Here is a 21,929-nt window from a genome sequence, read left to right on the forward strand (position 1 = left end):
GGACAGATCCAGAGTTTGACCTGTACCAGACATAATAGAAAAGGTTTAAGGGACAGAAAAAGAAAGAAAAAGTTTTCAGAACTTTTTAAAGGACAGAAAAAACTTTAAAAACTTTTTAAAGAACTTTTTGAAAGTTTTGAGGTACTTTTCAGCACTTAGCAAAAGAGTAAGAGAAGAAAAGCAAAACTTTTTGGTTAGGTGTACATACACTGAACTTGTTTTGAATATTTTTCTCTTATGAAAAGTACAAAATGACAAAGTGGTAAGTAGTTGCAAGTACTTATCCCACCGCTGCACAACCAATGTAGGAGGCTGGCCTGGCTTGTAGTGAGTACCAAGGGGTACTTACACCTTGCACCAGGTCCAGGTATCCCTTATTAGTGTAGAGGGGTGTCTAGCAGCTTAGGCTGATAGAAAAGGTAGCTTAGCAGAGCAGCTTAGGCTGAACTAGGAGACGAGTGAAGCTCCTACAGTACCACTAGTGTCACTTGCACAATATCATAAGAAAACACAATACACAGTTATACTAAAAATAAAGGTACTTTATTTTTATGACAATATGCCAAAGTATCTCAGTGAATACCCTCAGTATGAGGATAGCAAATATACACAAGATATATATGTACACAATACCAAAATATGCAGTAATAGCAATAGAAAACAGTGCAAACAATGTATAGTCACAATAGAATGCAATGGGGGCACATAGGGATAGGGGCAACACAAACCATATACTCTAGAAGTGGAATGCGAACCACGAATGGACCCCAAACCTATGTGACCTTGTAGAGGGTCTCTGGGACTGTAAGAAAACAGTGAGGGTTACAAAAATAGCCCACCCCAAGACCCTGAAAAGTGGGTGCAAAGTGCACCTAAGTTCCCCAAAGAGCACAGAAGTCGTGATAGGGGAATTCTGCCAGGATGACCAACACCAGCAATGCAACAACAATGGATTTCCTGACGAGAGTACCTGTGGAACAAGGGGACCCAGTCCAAGAGTCACGATCAAGTCGGGAGTGGGCAGATGCCCAGGAAATGCCAGCTGTGGGTGCAAAGAAGCTGCCACCGGATGGTAGAAGCTGTGGATTCTGCAAGAAAGAAAAGGGCTAGAAACTTCCCCTTTGGAGGATGGATGCCCCACGTCGTGAAGAGTCGTGCAGAGGTGTTTCCGTGCAGAAAGACCGCAAACAAGCCTTGCTAGCTGCAAGGGTCGCGGTTAGGGTTTTTGGATGCTGCTGTGGCCCAGGAGGGACCAGGATGTCGCCAATTGCGTGAGGAGACAGAGGGGGCGTCCAGCAAGACAAGGAGCCCACTCAGAAGCAAGCAGCACCCGCAGAAGTGCCGGAACAGGCACTACGAAGTGGAGTGAACTGGAGCTCACCCGAAATCACGAAAGAGGGTCCCACGACGCCGGAGGACAACTCAGGAGGTTGTGCACTGCAGGTTAGGGTGCCGGGGACCCAGGCTTGGCTGTGCACAAAGGAAATCCTGGAAGAGTGCACAGGAGCCGAAGTAGCTGCAAAACACGCGGTTCCCAGCAATGCAGTCTGGCTTGGGGAGGCAAGGACTTACCTCCACCAAACTTGGACTGAAGTCACTGGACTGTGGGAGTCACTTGGACAGAGTTGCGGAGTTCAAGGGACCTCGCTCGTCGTGCTGAGAGGAGACCCAGAGGACCGGTGATGCAGTTCTTTGGTGCCTGCGGTTGCAGGGGGAAGATTCCGTCGACCCAGGGGAGATTTCTTCGGAGCTTCTAGTGCAGAGAGTAGGCAGACTACCCCCACAGCATGCAGCACCATGAAAACAGTCGAGAAGGCGGCAGGATCAGCGTTACAAGGTCGCAGTAGTCGTCTTTGCTACTTTGTTGCAGTTTTGCAGGCTTCCAGCGCGGTCAGCAGTCGATTCCTTGGCAGAAGGTGAAGAGAGAGATGCAGAGGAACTCTGATGAGCTCTTGCATTCATTATCTCAAGAATTCCCCAAAGCAGAGACCCTAAATAGCCAGAAAAGGAGGTTTGGCTACCTAGGTGAGAGGATAGGCTAGCAACACAGGTAATAGCCTATCAGAAGGAGTCTCTGATGTCACCTGCTGGCCCTGGCCACTCAGAGCAGTCCAGCGTGCCAGCAGCACCTCTGTTTCCAAGATGGCAGAGGTCTGGAGCACACTGGAGGAGCTCTGGGCACCTCCCAGGGGAGGTGCAGGTCAGGGGAGTGGTAACTCCCCTTTCCTTTGTCCAGTTTCGCGCCAGAGCAGGGCTGGGGGATCCCTGAACCGGTGTAGACTGGCTTATGCAGAAATGGGCACATCTGTGCCCATGAAAGCATTTCCAGAGGCTGGGGGAGGCTACTCCTCCCCTGCCTTAACACCTTTTTCCAAAGGGAGAGGGTGTAACACCCTCTCTCTGAGGAAGTCCTTTGTTCTGCCTTCCTGGGCCAAGCCTGGCTGGACCCCAGGAGGGCAGAAACCTGTCTGAGGGGTTGGCAGCAGCAGCAGCTGCAGTGAAACCCCAGAAAAGGCAGTTTGGCAGTACCCGGGTCTGTGCTAGAGACCCGGGGAATCATGGGATTGTCTCCCCAATACCAGGATGGCATTGGGGGGGCAATTCCATGATCTTAGACATGTTACATCGCCATGTTCGGAGTTACCATTGTGAAGCTACACATAGGTAGTGACCTATGTGTAGTGCACGCATGTAATGGTGTCCCCGCACTCACAAAGTCCGGGGGATTTGCCCTGAACAATGTGGGGGCACCTTGGCTAGTGCCAGGGTGCCCACACACTAAGTAACTTAGCACCCAACCTTTACCAAGTAAAGGTTAGACATATAGGTGACTTATAAGTTACTTAAGTGCAGTGGTAAATGGCTGTGAAATAACGTGGACGTTATTTCACTCAGGCTGCAGTGGCAGGCCTGTGTAAGAATTGTCAGAGCTCCCTATGGGTGGCAAAAGAAATGCTGCAGCCTATAGGGATCTCCTGGAACCCCAATACTCTGGGTACCTCAGTACCATATACTAGGAAATTATAAGGGTGTTCCAGTAAGACAATGTAAATTGGTGAAATTGGTCACTAGCCTGTTAGTGACAATTTGGAAAGAAATGAGAGAGCATAACCACTGAGGTTCTGGTTAGCAGAGCCTCAGTGAGACAGTTAGTCATCACACAGGGAACACATACAGGGCACACTTATGAGCACTGGGGCCCTGGCTGGCAGGGTCCCAGTGACACATACAACTAAAACAACATATATACAGTGAAATATGGGGGTAACATGCCAGGCAAGATGGTACTTTCCTACAGTGAGGAATCGGTGGTTACGGAGAGCCTCTACCACAAAAAGTACTAAGATAAATAACTTTTCCATGTGTACCAATAAAAAGCAGGACTTGATACAATATCATTAAATAACATACATACAAAGAAGTTTTCCTCGTAACCATTGTCATCTCATTAATAATGTTGCAGTAAGGTGCTATTTAATATTACCACTAGTGCCATGTGTGAGTTCATTAGCAGTCCTTTTGGAGGGTGAGTTAAGATTTATGTGGTTTCTGACCATTCCAACTTTAATTCCTAAAAAACAATTATTTTGAAAAAACGGTTTCAAATCCAAAGACCACCCACGAGATGTTGGGATAAGCAGAGTCTGTGATTATTTAATAGCTTAAGATGTGAGTCTGTTAGTAGGTAAGCGCCTTGAGGCCCGAACGGGTTATTAGCCGTGCTCTATAAGAACCCAGATTGATTGATTAAGTGGCTTGTCTCTTATTTTCGATTTGCTTGGCTCGCCTAATTACTGCTACTTCTGAGAGTACCCCTTCACCTTCCGGCTGTGACTCTACATCTGTAGATGTCTTGCTCCTGCCAGTCACCCTCCCCATCACCCTGGATTCTGACCTCTGCAGGTGCTGGATGATGTACTGCAGCGTTGCGCGGTTCTCCTGCGGAAGGTCTTGCAGTAATTCATTAAGCTTCATCACCATGGCAGTAACCTCCTTGTCTGTCTCGGGCCCCTTATCCAGGAGCTCCGGGGCCTTCCCAGCACCAGCCTGCAGGCTCTCTTTGGCTAATCCCATCAAGCCATTGTAGAGACGGAATGGCATGATAGGCTCTGGAAGCTGAAGAAAGGGAGACGAAGTACAGATCTGATTGGTTATTAAGTGAGTTGTAGTACCCTGTTATGGGACAAATTAAACAGAAATACGGTTATTGTTCTCAAGTACCTAACAATGGTAAGGTCTGTAAAAAATGCTCTCCTCCTGTCCTACCTCCTCAACTCCCCCTATTGCCCCAATCCCATGTGCTTCTCTCATCTCGAATGGTTTCCTTCACTACAGGTGCTGTTTCAGACCTGCCCTCATTCACAAAACTGATCAGGCCAGACTATCCCTCATTGGCCATCCTTTATCCTTCAGTCTTTGCCACATCCCCACCCTACCTGTGGCTTATGGCGTCAATGAGTTGTTTTGTTGTATTTGTTCTTTACTGTAGATCATTGCAGGTATCTTGTGTTCCATCAATTTTACATGGAATGTTTAGCTCGCTTATTTCCTTTTCATTATAGAGTTGGGTTTTATTTTAGCTTTGGTTTTGTTTTGAAAGTGCCAGCAGTGTCTTCCTGCTTTTTAAACAATTGAGAAACTCCTACAGAAGGCTCAATGTGATATTGCAACTGAATTTTACCAAAGAATCCTTTTGTGGGGCCCAACACTGGCCTTTGTGTAATAAACTTATATAAAAGACCTGGTCCCAACAGTTCTCATATCTAACATTTGCTGGCGATTTTCTGTCTTACTGATGTAGGCACCGACTCTTGGACAATATGTAATAAATCTTACATCAAACGTACTTGTTATTATGAATTTAGGATTGTTCTGAAGATGACGTTTGTCTTTAGTAAAGCAGAAAGATGTTTTTCCCCACAGTAAATGCTTGCATTTCGCCTACTCTGCATGCTGATGCACATGCTACGAGAAGTGCGGTCTTCGAGGAACTGAACTTTAGATGCACTGTGTGGATTGGCTCAAATGGAGGAAGCATGAGCTGGCTCAGGACAGCATTAAGCTCCTACACAGGATGAAATTCTCTGAAAAGTCCCTTCATAATGTACTTTATGATTCTCTGTGAGAAAGGAGTGGTCCTACAAAGTCCAGTATAGGCATGGGCGGAAGGCTAACCGTAGCTGGCAGGAGTGTGCAAAGCCTGCGAATCTTCGGCACCACACGCTACAACAGAGGCTTACAGGGTAAGTAAGATTTTCCTTTATTTTGGTAACGGTGTTGTTCACAGTCACCCATCCTCCCGATAACCACAGCAAATCTGGGAGCCTAATATTCCGTTAGAATAACTTTGTGTCGGAAATCAAAATGAGTGTATCGAGCGAAATGCTGTGCCTTGAACCAGATCTTTGGCTTTCTTTGGGAAAACAGATATCCTCGCTGTTCTCTGGCTCTTCTGCCAAACTATGCGACATGAATGTACAATATTGAGATGAAACAGGCTACAGTTTAGCTCTCAAAAGCATATTCTGCTGACCAGAAGCAAGTACACTGAAGCCCAAATCTAGCAGAAGCAAAGAGATCAGAAACTCTTGAACAAGCCTCCTCGGACACATCCATAACTCCCTACCTGCTGAAATGCACTTGGCCCCCAGCACTCAGTGCTTTCAGGAAAGATCTAAAACCATGTCCTATAAAATCCTTCCCAGAAGACTAATGCATCTCTTGTTTTACACTACACCATACCTCGACAAATACCAAGTAAGTAATTGTTAAATGTTTTCAAATATTAGAAAACATTTGAATGCCACTTAACCCAGGAAAATATTTGTTTGCCCTAACTACAGCTAGTTTTGCTGTAGCATTTTTCAGACAGTGTGGCCACAGGTTTGTACCTTTTCTAGTTTCCCTTCTATTCCTAGGGCTCTTCAGTCCCATTATACTGTACAGCTAATGTTGCCAAACGCGTAGTATTAAGACCACACATGCTTGACCATTCCTACCGTTCTCACCCCGCCAGCACACACCGCCTGCAGTAATGACATTTGTCTTCCAAGACTACATGGAAGTGTGATGTAGCCAGATTTGCTTGTCGGCACTACAAGGGTGTTTTAACTTGTACCTGGATCAGGTTTTCTCATTTTGGTAACGTGTGCCCCTCTCGCAGGATCTTACCTTTACATCTGTGTGAGTCACAGAAGCTCAGTTTAAATGTGTATGGGAACTGCAAGAATGGAATCATACTGTTCTACCAGGACTTACCAGGCACTGTGTGCCTCAGATGTTTGCAGCCTTTTTTAACTTGTATCTTTTGTTCTAAGACTGCTGGCCCTTGAATTCACGCCTCCCATTGTATGAGCATAGAGCGCCTCTCCTTGGCCCATACCCTAGTTGATATTTCTGCTCAGCAGCGAGATAGGCGTCTAAACAAGTCCTACAGCCCACCCTCCTGTAGTTTGCTGTATCATACCTGTCGTAGATAGAGTTTCAGGACGTTGCTGAGATCATGAGGAGAGGCGTGAGATAGTTCCACCAGCTCCTTTCCATTCTCAAAGGCCTGACATAGTTTCTCCACGCGAGTCTTCACCCCGTTCACACGGTATATGCCCTGCATAAGGGAAAACAAAGAAGCATTGGCACAGGGAAAACATGGTACACAGAGTACAGGGACACTGCCCCCCACCAGGACCACTACTGCTACCAGGTTAGTTTCTTCCAATAAGCAAGACAGAAAGTAAAAGTATTGTCCAATGGAGGCTGTATTTTTACATCTCAGACCCAGGGTCCGTTGTGAACGCAGGTCTGGGTAAGTGGCAGGAGCCCATTACCGTTCCTCTGAGAAATAGTTCCTGTAGGAGGATGAGAAACCAGAGTGTAAGCAAGCATTGTCACCTTCATCTTCATAGCTCTCTTCTCGATCTCAGAGATGCACTTTTTGATTATGAATGGAATCCCATCAGAACTCTCCCTCGATGTCTGCAAGAAGTCTGTTCCGAAGAGAAGCAGCTTGCCCTGGAGCTTCTTGTGACCACACTGGATGGCCAAGGTCTCTAGACACTTCTTATGACAAGCCAGATAACACTGTGGAGAGAGAAGAAGCACTCAGAAACTAAGAAAGTGTCCGAAGGACAGCAATTGCTATGGAGACATGAGAAAGCGTAAATGAGGAAAGAAGGGACACCTGGCTCAGAAAGACCTTTAAAGACAGAAGACGGCCGTTGGGCCGGAAGCATTGGGAGGATGAGCAGGGGCCTCCGTCGCCCAGAAAGGGCCCCGAATCTAAGAGGACAAGTCCATGGCTTGAGGAAGCAGCCTGAGAAGGGGAGAAGGCACTTTGAATATAGATATTAAAGTATATGGCATAAGTATTGTTGGGAATGACTGGGGCTGAATATGGGAGTACCGCTAGAACAGGGCTGTGTGTCCATTAAGGCAAATGTGTTGAAAGTAAAGCAATCCAGGGCAGTCATTGCAGTTAATGGAAAAGGCTGTGAGTGAGTTCAGGAAATGTTGCAAGGACAGCGAGGTCAGAGTGGATGCAGCAAACAGTGGATTCAGGGCACGTGACTGGGGTCAGGAAGCTTGGGACAGGATAAGATGATAGTGAGAGCAGATAATACGTGGGTCAGAAGAGGGCCCACATAAGAACAGAACGTTATGTATTGTAATGAGAGTTATTTCTAGAGCTCTAGACTTTCAAATACTGTACTGGGAAAATCAGAAGGGAAGGTCAACTTTTTACCAAGGTTTTGAATAACTATCTGTTTTAGTGATAAGCAGAGGAGTTGATTTGCCGACCTTCACTTAACAGAGCATTCAGTGTTCCTGCTGTTACATTTATTCAGAAACATGTACCTACGTAGAAACCTGAAAGACAGGAGTGCACTTGCACCAATAATTGTGTGGGTGTGCCGTGTGTGACAGGAGATGATGTGTGTCGTTATCACACCCTCAGCTGTCCTCAGGCTTTGAAGCCTGATTGACACTTCTGGTATTGACTTTGTTTATATTGTGCCATAGCTATCACTTTGTAGCACATTTCTAGAGGCTTTTCACACTTGTGCAGGGATACCATTGTGGGCAGTCAATGCGATTCCGCTTCCGATCATGATGTTAAGGAAAATGTGCTCTGATCATAATCTTCATCCGATGTGCCTGTCCCTTCACCACACCAAAAGCAGTTTTGTGGAAAGTGTGGGAAAGCATGCTGTTTGGGTGAAAGGACCCCAACCCAAATCCGCACTTTATATAAAACAAAACGGCTACCTAATGGCAGGAGTCGATTTGCAGCTTGAAACATTTTCTCGATTCACATGCTGTGAATTATTCCGCCATCTAGTGGGGTTCAGAAAGTCTCTCCCTCTATTTTTTTTGCCTAAGAGCCTTGTCAACCATTTGGGTTTAAACCCTTCCTTGTGTGACGTAAGATGTATGCCCGGAAAATCCCCCGACACTGTCTCCATCTTCAGATTATTATTATTATTATTTTTTAACGGTGGTGTTCTCTTGAGTTAAGTTTGTGAATGCACCTCTACTGGTGGAGGTGAGAGTGTCTCATGTGAATCCACAAAATTACCATCTTTAACCATTTAGTTTTGCAGTGTGAATCTTTTCTGGAATCACATGCTGTGCGTGAATTACAGAGCAGTTTTCCTTCACGTGGGTTGGTTGGGTTGGATTCTTTGGAGTGTTGATCTGCTATCAAATGTTTCAGTACTCCGTATCCAACTTCTCTTTCTCTCTTGGTCCGAATGTCCACGCTGTAGTGTTTTGTGAAGGTATGTATCAATGACCGTGTTGCCGCTGCGCAAATGCCTTCTAATGCTACACTGCCTAAGAAGGCGAGTGTTGCTCCTTTTTTCCTCATTGAATGCACCTTTGGCCTATCTGGTAGGGTTATCCCCCCAGCCTTGTCCCAATACTGCGATGTTTGAGCTATTTACCTTGCAGTTGCTCCCTTGGTGACTAGGAGTCATTTTCTAGTGTGTCTGAAGGATACAAAGAATGTTCTCCATTTCGGATGTCCTTTGTTCTCTCCAAATAGTACACAATTGCCCTTTGTACATCTAACATGTGCAGTGCTCTCTCTGCTTGCATTTTAGGCTGTTGAAGGAAGGCTGTTGGGTGGATTGCTTGAATAACATGAAGTTTGATACTAATTTTAGGATGAATCTTGGGTTTGTGTTCATGACCCCTTCACCCTATGTATCCGTCACATATGGCTCTTGAGTGGTGGGTGCTTGTATCTCGCTTACCATCCTTGGTGAAGTGATGACGATGAGAAAGGCAGCTTTGAGGGAGAGAAACCTCAGTTGTGCATTCTACATTGGTTCGAAAAATGACATCCTCAGCTGTGTGAGCATCACATTCAAGTTCCATATAAGCACTAGTACACTTCTTGGGGGTGCCGTTTTCTGCACTTCTTCTAGGAAGTGCTTAACTATTGGTGTGGCGAAGAAACATCTACCCAGTGCGCCTCTTGTGCACCCTGTGATGGCTGCCAAGTGGACTTTACTAGAGCCATAGGAGAGTTGTCTGTCTAGAAGAGGTGATACGTATCTAATGACTGTGCCCTCTTGTGTCCAGTCTCTGCTTTTTCCTGGCCTGTTTCACCATAGTTGGAACCTCTTCTATTTCTTGCTGTAACATTTTATGTTGTTTGCCGTCTTGCTTCTTTTATGATCTCCATCGCCCTTCTTGACAACTTGAGGTGCCCAAATTCTAAGTCCTCAGGAGCCAAGCTGCCAGGTTGAGAGTGTTTGGTTCTGGGTGCCACACTTGTCCTTCTTGTATCGTTAAGAGTTCTTGGTGTGCTGGGAGTGGTATGTACTGCCCTTGGGACATTTCCATGAGGTATGAAAACCATGTTGTTCAAGCCCATTGAGGGGCGACTAAGTTGACATGTTCCTGTCTGCACTGTTGGATTACCTTCAGTATAATTGGAATTGAAGGAAAGGTGAAATCAAATCTCCCTGACTGATTTATTGATTGGGCATTCCTGGTGACTTTGGGTGGTAGAACTGGAATGCAAAGTTTCATCATTTTGCGTTATTTTGTGTTGCAAAAAGTTCTAGTTGTGGGTCCTCCAGATCTGAAAGATCTATCTTGTCACTTCCTGTTATAGTTCCCACTCGTGTGTGGTGTTTGGCTTCCTGCTTAGCATGTCTGCTTCTGTGTTTTATTTCTCTGTAGGTGTATTGTTATTATTGAGATCTTGTTCTCTATTGCCCATCTCCAAATGTCCTGGGCTAGGGTTGATAGCAGGTAGGATCTTGTCCCACCTTGTTTGTTCAAGTAGTACATTGTCATTGTGTTGTCCATTTGAATTAAGACCGTCCTCCCTGTCACATGTTTCTGTAAGGCCTTCACTGCCAGAAAAAGTGTTTTCCCCATGCTCCCTTCTTCCTATTAGTCGTCACCAATCCTTGACAGTGATTTTCGGTGGAAAAACTGTTTTCTTCCTGCATTTCCTTCTTTCTTGACTCTGGAGCTCACCTATTGGCTTCCAGAGTCAATGGCATGAAAAAAAAGAATCTGAAGATGGTGACTGCATTGAGGGATTTCAGGGCATACATCTGACATCACACAAGGAGTGGTTGAAACCAAAATGATTGATGACGCCTTGAGTGTGGAGGGATGGGTGGGGGAGTTCAGGGAGTCTTTTCCGACATAACCACCAGATGGCAGAGTAAAGCACAGCATGTGAAATGATTCAAGCTGCAAAAAAAGAAAGTTAAAAAAACACTATGGGGGTCATTACCACCCTGGTGGCCGGCGGTAAGTTGGTGGTAACACCGCCAACAGGCTGGCGGTGTTTCGCCAGCAATTATGACCGTGGCGGAAAAGCTACGGCCATACCGCCGGCCCCTCCACTTTCCCACCAGGTTTCCGCCTGGCGGTCATAATCCCCCGACCGCCAGCCTGTCCGTGGCGGTGAACACCGCCATTGAAAGGCTGGCGGTAAGGGGAATTGGGGTGCCCCTGGGGGCCCCTGCACTGCCCATGCACTTGGCATGGGCAGTGCAGGGGCCCCCAGGCATAGCCCCGTCGCGAATTCGGGCAGTGAAATGCGCGACGGGTGCTACTGCACCCGCTGCACATCAGCATTGCCGCCGGCTCTATTACGAGCCGGCTGCAATGTTGATGTGACATTTCCGCTGGGCCAGCAGAAATGTCATAATAGGGAGACAGGAATACCGCCGGCAATGGCGGTATTCTGTCTCCCGCGGCCTCGGCGGTCTTTTTCCAAGACCGCCGAGGTCGTAATGACCCTATATATATATATATATATATATATTTATTCCTTGGCATGTGTAGCTGCAGATACACATGCTGTGCATATCTCGCCATCTAGTGTTGGGCTCGGAGTGTTACACGTTGTTTTTCTTCCAAGAAGTCTTTTTTCGAGTCACAGGATCGAGTGACTCCTCCTCTCGGTGATAGTGCGCATGGGCATTGACTCCTTTGTTAGATTGTTTTTTTTCCGCCATCGGGTTCGGACGTGTTCCCTCTCGCTCCAAGACTTCATTTCGGAAACTCTATTTTAATGATAACTTTTCTCATACCGTCGGTATTGTTTTGAATGCCGTTTCTTCTGCACTTGATCCGATAGTACTGTCGGGATCAAGAAAACGCCCTTTCGGGCGCTTGTGCCTTTCTTGGGCCTGTTCGGGCCTACTGTGCCATAGCCTGGTGGAACGGACTCCATTCCAATTGTGTCTTTGGTGCCACGCTAAATTTCCGACCAGCACTTGCTCTGTAATCTCTGCCTTTCTCCGGAACATCGTGAGGAAAGCTGTGACGAATGTTGCTCATTTCGATCGAAGAAAACACTACGCGATCGAAGGGCACGAAGACTGGAGATGACCTCGAAGCACAGAGAGTCCACCACTGACACCCTCGAAGAGGAGAAGGCACAGACGGCAGTTTCAATCCCAGATTCAGACTCCAAACAACGATCAGAAGACTACAGCCAGCCAATTGGAGTGGCGCTGTATGTGAGTACACCTGCCCCAAAACCCACTTTTAAAAAATCAAGCAAGGCCTTGGGTGCATCACTGCTGTCAAGCCATGGTTCCACCTGAAAAAAACGAATCGTCGACCGACCCCAGAGTTCGGCGCCGAAAAAGGCCAAAACGCTCCAACAATGAGCTACACCTGTTTCAGTGTCGGAGTCGAGCAAGAAAATACAAACCTCAACCTCCGAAACGAGCCCCACAATCTTCAGATCTGAAAATAATGCGTTCGGCTTCGGAGCCGAAACCTCAGCTAATATCTTCGAGACCAAAATACCTCAGATCCACTTCTGAGCAGAAAACATCATCCTATACAGAAGAAACAGGACTTTCGGCCCGAATGAAACATGTGCCCAAAACATCTACTGAACATTCCTCTAAGGGCACAAATCTAATCTCTGAACATCAAACAGAGGAATCTGACACTCAGCCTATTTTGGAGGTTATGGACAGCAAGCAGACAAGAATACATATCCAGAAAGAGACTGAAAAAATGATTACTACTCCACCTCCACAGACTAAAAGAAAGCTAGCATTTCAAGAGACTCTTGATACTGCCCCACCACCGGCAACAAATTTCAAGCGGAAGGAAAATCCGAAACCTCTTCAGCTTTCTGCACCACATTCACTGCAGCTTTCTTTCTCACCACAACCTATCACTCCACCACCACTACCGTCACGTCACACTCCCATACTTATTCACAGGGAGACACGGTAGACCCATGAGACATGTACGATTCGGATCCTATACCGTCTAATGATCCAGATCTTTACCCTACTAAACCATCCCCACCAGAGAATATTACGGTTTATAACCAAGTTATATCTAGGGCAGCTGCATACCATGGGGTACAAATGCATGCAGAACCTTTAGAAGAGGATTTGCCTTTTAATACACTATCCTCAACCCATAAGCAATACCAGTACTTACCAATGCTTCCTGGTGTGCTTAGGCACGCAGAGGAAATATTTAAAGAGCCAGTTAAAGCTAGGGTTCTAACTCCAAGGATTGACAAGAAATACAAGCTTGCACCAATAGATCCAATCTACATTACACAACAATTACCACCAGATTCCATTGTGGTCAGTGCAGCCAGGAAGCGTGCTAATAGTCAGTCTTCAGGGGATACCCCACCCCCTGACAAAGAAAGCAGAAACCTGATACTGTGGGAAAAAGGGTGGCAACACAGGCAGCCAACCAATGGCGTATTGCCAATTCCCAGGCCCTGCTAGCGAGACACGACAGGGCACATTGGGATGAAATGCAAGAATTCTTGCAATACCTACCCAAAGAACACCAAAAGAGGGCGCAGCAAATTGTAGAAGAGGGTCAGGCCATAACAAATAACCAGATTAGGTCTGCTCTAGATGCAGCTGACACTGCAGCTCGAGGAGTTAATACCAGCATCACAATTAGACGACATGCATGGTTGAGGTCCTCAGGTTTTAAACATGAAATACAACAGGTGGTGCTTAATATGCCATTTGATAAACAACATCTCTTCGGACCAGAGGTAGACACAACCATTGAAAAACTAAGGAAAGACTGATACTGCAAAAGCCATGGGAGCCCTCATTACAACACCTTTTTGGGGTTCCTTTCGGAAACCACAGCTTAGGGGAGGTTTTAAAACCCAAACTGCGGAGGCTTCCACTTCCCATCCAAAACAAGCACAGCAGTACTATTCAAGAGGGTCATTTAGAGGCTCTTACAGAGGACAGAATCTCAGGGCCAGAGGAAAATTTACAGCCTCAAAGGGTGCGTCCACACCCACTAAACAATGACTTCGCAAACATCCCACAATCCCATACGTCTCCTGTGGGAGGACGACTGCAACAATTCCATTCTCACTGGCAGAACATCACCACAGATCAGTGGGTGCTCTCCATTATCCACAATGATTACTGCCTAGAGCTCATCTCTACTCCACCAAATATTCCCCCTCGTTCTCACAGACTCTCTCCAGAACACACTGTTCTACTAAAGAAAAGAGGTGCAATCTCTACTACTCAAGGGGGCAATAGAAATGGTTCCCATCTCACAGCAAGGGACAGGAGTATACTCGCTATACTTTCTTATACCAAAAAAGGATGGTACTCTGAGACCCATTAGAGATCTCAGACCTCTAAATCTATACACCCTGTCAGAACATTTTCACATGGTCACTCTACAGGACGTCATTCCCCTGCTACAAAAACAAGATTACATGACCGTTAGATCTAAAAGACGCTTACTTCCACATTCCCATACATCTTGCTCACCACAAGTACCTAAGGTTCGTAATATCAGGCAGCCACTATCAATTCAAAGTACTACCCTTTGGAGTAAAAACAGCACCAAGAGTGTTCACAAAATGTCTAGATGTAGTAGCAGCAGACCTCAGAAGACACCAAATACATGTTTTCCCTTATCTAGATGATTGGTTAATAAAATCCAGCACCATTCTACAATGCCAACAACACACACAATACACAATAGATACCCTACACACACTAGGGTTCACAATCAATTACCAGAAATCTCATCTTCAACCAGCACAAATTCAACCCTATCTAGGTGCAATTCTTAATACCCAAACAGCATTAGCATACCCAAATCCACAAAGGATACAGGCTTTTCGATACCTCATAGCATAAATGCAGGTCAACCAAACTTACACAGTAAGATTTGTCATGAAACTATTGGGAATGATGGCATTATGTATAGCAATAGTACCAAATGTGAGATAACATGAGACCACTGCAACAGTATCTCTTGCAACAATGGTCTCAGGCACAGGGTCGGTTACAGGACATAGGGGGTCATTCCGACCCCAGCGGTCAAGGACCGCCGGGGCCGGGGTCGGCGGGAGCACCGCCAACAGGCTGGCGGTGCCCCGCAGGGCATTCTGACCGCGGCGGTTTGGCCGCGGTCAGAACAGCAAAACCGGCGGTCTCCCGCCGGTTTTCCCGATGCCCTCAGGAATCCTCCATGGCGCCGCAGCTTGCTGCGCAGCCATGGGGATTCCGACACCCCATACCGCCATCCTGTTCCTGGCGGTTCGCCCGCCAGGAACAGGATGGCGGTATGGGGTGTCGTGGGGCCCCTGGGGGCCCCTGCAGTGCCCATGCCAATGGCATGGGCACTGCAGGGGCCCCCGTAAGAGGGCCCCACAAAGAATTTCAGTGTCTGCTTAGCAGACACTGAAATTCACAACGGGTGCAACTGCACCCGTCGCACCTTCCCACTCCGCCGGCTCCATTCGGAGCCGGCTTCCTCGTGGGAAGGGGTTTCCCGCTGGGCTGGCGGGCGGCCTTCTGGCGGTCGCCCGCCAGCCCAGCGGGAAACACAGAATCACTGCAGCGGTCCTCAGACCGCGGAGCGGTGTTCTGTCGGGGGAACTCTGGCGGGCGGCCTCCGCCGCCCGCCAGAGTTAGAATGACCCCCATAGTGTTGTTAGACCATCAAACTTACAAATCTCTGCAATGGTGGAATCACAACAACTTATCAAAAGAGCGGTCATTTCAAGACCCAGTGCCACAAACCATAACCACAATGGATGCGTCAATGACAGGTTGGGGAGCCCATCTCAACAATTTAATGATACAAAGGGAATGGGACTCAATACAAATAACTTACCACATAAACCACTTGGAATTATTAGCTTTATTCGTAGCTATCAAAGCATTTCAACCTCAGATCATACACAAAACAGTCTTAATAAGAACAGTCAACATGACAACAATGAAACAACAAGCGGGGACACACATCCCAACTGTCCCTTCTACCTCAAACAATATGGAAATGGGCAATTCACCATCAGATTCCCCTATTAGAGGAATATATCCCAGGAATACACAACTAGCTAGCAGACCTTCTAAGCAGGACGCAGCAACAAACACACGAGTGGGAGATTCACCCACAGGTACTTCAATATTACTTTCACATGTGGGGAACACCAAACATAGACCTTTTCGCAACAAGCGAAAACACAAAATGCCAAAACTTCGCATCTAGAAACCTACACCCTCAGTCCAAGGGCAATGCTCTATGGATCAACTGGTCAGGGATATTTGCTTACGCTTTTCCCCCTCTCCCGTTAATTCAGTTTCTGGTCAACAAAATGCCTCACAATTCTCTCACCATGATACTTATTGCTCCCACCTGGGCATGCCAACACTGGTACACAGCATTCCTAGAGCTGTCAGTAGTGCCCCATCACAAGCTTCCAAACAGACCAGACCTGTTCACTCAGAACAGAGGTCAAATCAGGCACCCCAATCCCAGTGTGCTCAACTTAGCAATTTGGCTCCTGAAGTCATAGAGTTTGGATATTTACAGCTTCCATAAGAATGTATGAATGTTCTAAAACAAGCACGTAAACCAACTACCAGACAATACTACGCAAATAAATGGAATCGGTTTGATTACTACTGCCAACCTCAAAATATAAATCCACTTAAAGCATCTGTACAAGATACTGTCTGCTATTTGCTTTATTTACAAAAAGCAAACCTTGCTTTTTCCTTTATTAAGATTCTTCTAATGGCCATATCAGCCTACCTACAAAACATACAACATATCTCTCTCTTTAGAGTTCCTGTTATAAAAGCATTTATGGAAGGACTTAATGCATTATTCCACCCAGAACTCCACCAGTTCCTGCATGGAATCTTAATATTGTACTCACAAGACTTGTGGGTCCTCCTTTCGAACCCATGCACTCTTGTGCTATTCAATTTCTCACATGGAATGTTGCTTTCTTAGTAGCAATTACTTCATTGAGAAGAGTAAGTGAAATTCAGGCATTTACTCTAGAACTGTTCTTCCAAGTACACAAACACAAAGTAGTACTTAGGACAAATCCAAAATGTTTGCCTAAAGTGGTTTCATCTTTTCACATTAACCAGTCAGTGAAATTGCCAGTCTTCTTTCCACAGTGTAAGGAAATGCCTCCTTGGCATGGTTACCCCCTGACTTTTTGCCTGTGCTGATGCCAAGTTATGATTTGAAAGTGTGCTGAGGCCTGCTAACCAGGCCCCAGCACCAGTGTTCTTTCCCTAAACCTGTACCTTTGTCTCCACAATTGGCACACCCTGGCATCCAGGTAAGGCCCTTGTAACTGGTACCCCTGGTACCAAGGGCCCTGATGCCAGGGAAGGTCTCCAAGGGCTGCAGCATGCCTTATGCCACCCTGGGGACCTGTCACTCAGCACAGACACACTGCTTGCCAGCTTGTGTGTGCTGGTGGGGAGAAAATGACTAAGTCGACATGGCACTCCCCTCAGGGTGCCATGCCAACCTCACACTGCCTATGGCATAGATAAGTCACCCCTCTAGCAGGCCTTACAGCCCTAAGGCAGGGTGCACTATACCATAGGTGAGGGCATAGGTGCATGAGCACTATGCCCCTACAGTGTCTAAGCAAAACCTTAGACATTGTAAGTGCAGGGTAGCCATAAGAGTATATGGTCTGGGAGTCTGTCATACACAAACTCCACAGCACCATAATGGCTACACTGAAAACTAGGAAGTTTAGTATTAAACTTCTCAGCACAATAAATGCACACTGATGCCAGTGTACATTTTATTGTGAAATACACCCCAGAGGGAATCTTAGAGATGCCCCCTGAAAACATACCCGACTTCCAGTGTGGGCTGACTAGTTTTGCCAGCCTGCCACACACCAGACATGTTGCTGGCCACATGGGGAGAGGGCCTTTGTCACTCTGTGGCTAGTAACAAAGCCTGTACTGGGTGGAGGTGCTTCTCACCTCCCCCTGTAGGAGCTGTAACACCTGGCGGTGAGCCTCAAAGGCTCACCCCCTTTGTTACAGCGCCACAGGGCATTCCAGCTAGTGGAGATGCCCACTCCCTCCGGCCACGGACCCACTTTTGGCAGCAAGGCCGGAGGAGATAATGAGAAAAACAAGGAGGAGTCACTGGACCTAAGGTGTCCTGAGCTGAGGTGACTGACTTTTAGAAATCCGATTAGGGATGTGCCCCCCTCCCCTCGGGGAGGAAGCACAAAGAGGGTGTAGACACCCTCAGGGCTAGTAGCCATTGGCTACTAACCCCCCAGACCTAAACACACCCCTAAATTGAGTATTTAGGGGCTCCCAGAACCTAGCAAGATAGATTCCTGCAACCTGAAGATGAAGAAGGACTGCTGACCTGAAAGCCCTGCAGAGAAGACGGAGACACCAACTGCTTTGGCCCCAGCCCTACCGGCCTGTCTCCCCACTTCAAGAAAAACTGCAACAGCGACGCGTCCCCCAGGGTCCAGCGACCTCTGAAGCCTCAGAGGACTACCCTGCATCTAAAAGGACCAAGAACTCCCGAAGACAGCGGCCCTGTTCCACAAAGACTGCAACTTTGCAACAAAGAAGCAACTTTTAAAGACCACACGTTTCCTGCCGGAAGCGTGAGACTTTCCACTCTGCACCCGACGCCCCCGGCTCAACCTGCGGAGAAACAACACTACAGGGAGGACTCCCCGGCGACTGCGACCCTGTGAGTAGCCAGAGTTGACCCCCCTGAGCCCCCCCCCAGCGACGCCTGCAGAGGGAATCCAGAGGCTCCCCCTGACCGCGACTGCCTGCTTCTAAGAACCCAACGCCTGGTAAAGACACTGCACCCGCAGCCCCCAGGACCTGACGGATCCGACATCCAGTGCAGAAGCGACCCCCAGGTGGCCCTCTCCCTTGCCCAGGTGGTGGCTACCCCAAGGAGCCCCCCCCCCTTGCCTGCCTGCTTCGCTGAAGAGATCCCTGGGTCTCCCATAGAACTCTATTACAAACCTGACACCTGTTTGCACTCTGCACCCGGCCGTCCCCGTGCCGCTGAGGGTGTACTTTCTGTGCTGACTAAGTATTGCTTTGACACGGTTGTAGATGTGATTTCTGGTAGTTTATAGAGAACCCTAGCTTGTGAAGGCTTTCTATAACGTATTTTGTGTGTTGTAGACACTGTTGTTGAGTGCTGGTTTTTATTAACTAATCGTCTAAGTAAGGGAATACGTTCATGTGCTGCCTCCTGATATTAGCAGCTACTACCGCAAGGCATTTTGTGAATACTCTTGGTGCTGTTGTTATTCCGAACAGTAACACTTTGAATTGGTAATGCACGCCTTGGATTACAAACCTTAAGTATTTCCTGTGGGAAGGATGTATGGGTATGTGGAAGTAAGCATCCTTGAGATCTAATGTTGAAATGTAGTGCTGTTGTTTGAGCAAGGGAATCACGTCTTGAAGTGTCACCATGTGAAAGTGATCTGATTTGATGTAAAGATTTAGGGCCTCATTATGACCCTGGCGGGCGGCGGAGGCCGCCCGCCAGGATCCCGCCCTCCAAATTACCGCACCGCGGTCAAAAGACCGCGGCGGGTATTACGAGTTTTCCCCTGGGCTGGCGGACGGTTCCAGTAAAACCGCCCGCCAGCCCAGGGGAAAACGACCTTCCCACGAGGATGCCGGCTCGTAATCGAGCCGGCGGAGTGGGAAGGTGCGACGGGTGCAGTGGCACCCGTCGCGTATTTCAGTGTCTGCAAGGCAGACACTGAAATACTTTTCGGGGCCCTCTTACGAGGGCATGGGCATGGGCACGGCAGGGGACCCCAGGGGCCCCGCGACCCCCCCTACCGCCATCCTGTTCATGGCGGCTTTCCCGCCATGAACTGGATGGCGGTAGGGGGGGTCAGAATCCTCATGGCTGCGGAGCGCGCTCCGCAGCCATGGAGGATTCCAAAGAGCAGCGGAAAGTCAGCGGGAGACCGCTGACTTTCCGCTTCTGACCGCGGCTGAACCGCCGCGGTCAGAATGCTCATTGGAGCACCGCCAGCCTGTTGGCGGTGCTCCCGTGGTCGGTGGCCCTGGCGGCCACCGGCCGCCAGGGTCAGAATGACCCTCTTAGTGTTCTGAGGTCTAATATGGGTCTCAGTGTTTTGTCCTTTTTTGGAATAAGGAAATACAGGGAGTAAACACCTGTTCCTTTTTGATGGTTGGGTACTAGTTCTATTGCTTCTTTTTGTAACAGCGTTTGGACTTCTAATTGTAACAGGCCTAAGTGCTGTTTGGACATGTTGTGTGCTCTTGGAGGCACATTTGGTGGTATTTGTAGGAACTCTATGCAATAACCATGTTGGATAATGGCTAGGACCCACGAGTTTGTAGTTATGTCTTCCCAATTTTGGTAATAATCTGTGAGCCCCCCCCCCCCCCACTGGTGTTGTGTGTTGGGGGTTTGTGACGTTGGAGTCACTGTTTAGTTTGTGGGGTTTTTGGGCTTTGGAATTTCCCTCTTGTTTTAGGGTACTGTCCACCCCTATATTGTCCCCGGAAGCCTCCTCTTTGGTATTGGCCCTGGTATGTTGGTCTGGCCTGTGAGGTAGAGGGTTCTGTGCTTTGGGCCCGAAACCCCCCTCTAAAGTGTGGCTTCCTAAAAGTGCCTCTGCTCTGTGGGGAGTAGAGCGCGCCCATGGCTTTGGCCGTGTCAGTGTCCTTTTTTAGTTTGTCTATTGCTGTATCCACTTCCGGCCCAAACAATTGTTGTCCTTTGAATGGCATATTCAGCACAGCCTGCTGGATCTCTGGCTTAAATCCGGAGGTACGTAGCCACGCATGTCTCCAAATGGTGACCGCCGTGTTTACTGTTCTGGCCGCCGTGTCTGCTGCGTCCATAGCTGATCTTATTTGATTGTTGGAGATGGTCTGGCCCTCCTCTACAACCTGTTGTGCACGCTTCTGGAATTCTTTGGGAAGGTGTTCAATGAAATGTTGCATTTCGTCCCAATGTGCCCTGTCGTATCTTGCCAATAGGGCCTGTGAATTGGCAATTCGCCATTGATTGGCTGCCTGTGCTGCCACTCTTTTGCCCGCAGCATCGAATTTCCAACTTTCTTTGTCGGATGGTGGTGCGTCCCCAGAAGTTTGTGAGTTTGCCCTTTTTCGGTCTGCTCCCACTACCACTGAATCAGGAGTCAGCTGTTGCGTAATGTATACCGGGTCCATAGGGGGAGGTTTATATTTCTTTTCCACCCTAGGTGTTCTGGCTCTGCTCTTGACTGGGTCTTGAAAGACCTGTTTGGCATGTTTTAAAATGCCTGGTAACATTGGCAAACTTTGGTATTGGTTATGTGTTGATGACAGGGTATTGAACAAGAAGTCATCTTCTATAGGTTCTGAATGCAATGCTACATTATGAAAGTAGTCGCCCTGGAAACCACCTGCATGTAAGCAGTACTATCTTCCGGTGGTGATGGCCTTGCCGGGTAGCAATCCGGACTATTATCAGAGACTGGTGCATCGTACAGATCCCATGCATCTGGGTCATCTTGGCTCATCCCTGTGTGAGTTGGTGACTGCACCATTGGTGGTGTTGCCATTTGGGACAGATGTGGTGAGGCCGGTGGCGATGGCTGTGGAGAAAACTGTGGTGTTGTTTTTTCTTTAGCCACTTTTGCTTTTGGCTGCATTTCCGCCTCATGGAATGCGAGCTTCCGCTTCATTTTAATGGGGGGGAAGTGTACTTATTTTCCCCGTGTCCTTCTGTATATGAGCCTCCTCTGTGTATGTTCTGGCTCTCCCATCCCCAATTCTTGTTGTAATTGTGAGGAGAGGCCCTGTTCCTCCATATAAGAGCTTCGTTTCGGCTCCGAGGCTGGGTGTTTCAGCACCGAACTTTTTTCTGTAGTCTTTTTCGGCTCCGAAGAAACCTTTTTGGCTTTCGGGGTAACGATTTCTCGGTGCCGGATCTGTTTGGAGCCGGTATCTTGGTGCCGAATATATTCGGAGACGGTATCTCGACCGGAGTCGGATGTCTTCGGCTGCTGTGAAGCCTTTTACGGTGCTGATGCTTGGTCACCGTGCTTTCGGGTAAAGCCATTGCCTGTCGAAGGTGGCGTCCCCTTGGCTTTCATGATTTTCGAGTGAGTTTTTGCC

The 21,929-nt window shown here is 47.7% G+C and overlaps 1 protein-coding gene across 8 annotated transcripts in view; it reads right to left on the bottom strand.

The window, feature by feature from the left end:
- The window catches only part of ARHGAP45 (Rho GTPase activating protein 45), a 381,773-nt gene that overhangs the window by 36,483 nt on the left and 323,361 nt on the right, over window positions 1–21,929 (bottom strand). For 7 of the 8 annotated variants that reach the window (XM_069216459.1, XM_069216457.1, XM_069216454.1 and 4 more), the window contains 3 exons: window positions 6,889–7,077; window positions 6,467–6,604; window positions 3,896–4,116 (listed from right to left, as the gene is read on the bottom strand). In XM_069216459.1, the coding sequence (XP_069072560.1) occupies window positions 3,896–4,116; window positions 6,467–6,604; window positions 6,889–7,077 (548 nt within the window). The remainder of the gene's footprint in view (window positions 1–3,895; window positions 4,117–6,466; window positions 6,605–6,888; window positions 7,078–21,929) is intronic. The other variant, XM_069216461.1, reaches the window with a different exon arrangement.

Source organism: Pleurodeles waltl, chromosome 12 (assembly GCF_031143425.1).
Source record: "Pleurodeles waltl isolate 20211129_DDA chromosome 12, aPleWal1.hap1.20221129, whole genome shotgun sequence".
NCBI lineage: Eukaryota > Metazoa > Chordata > Amphibia > Caudata > Salamandridae > Pleurodeles > Pleurodeles waltl.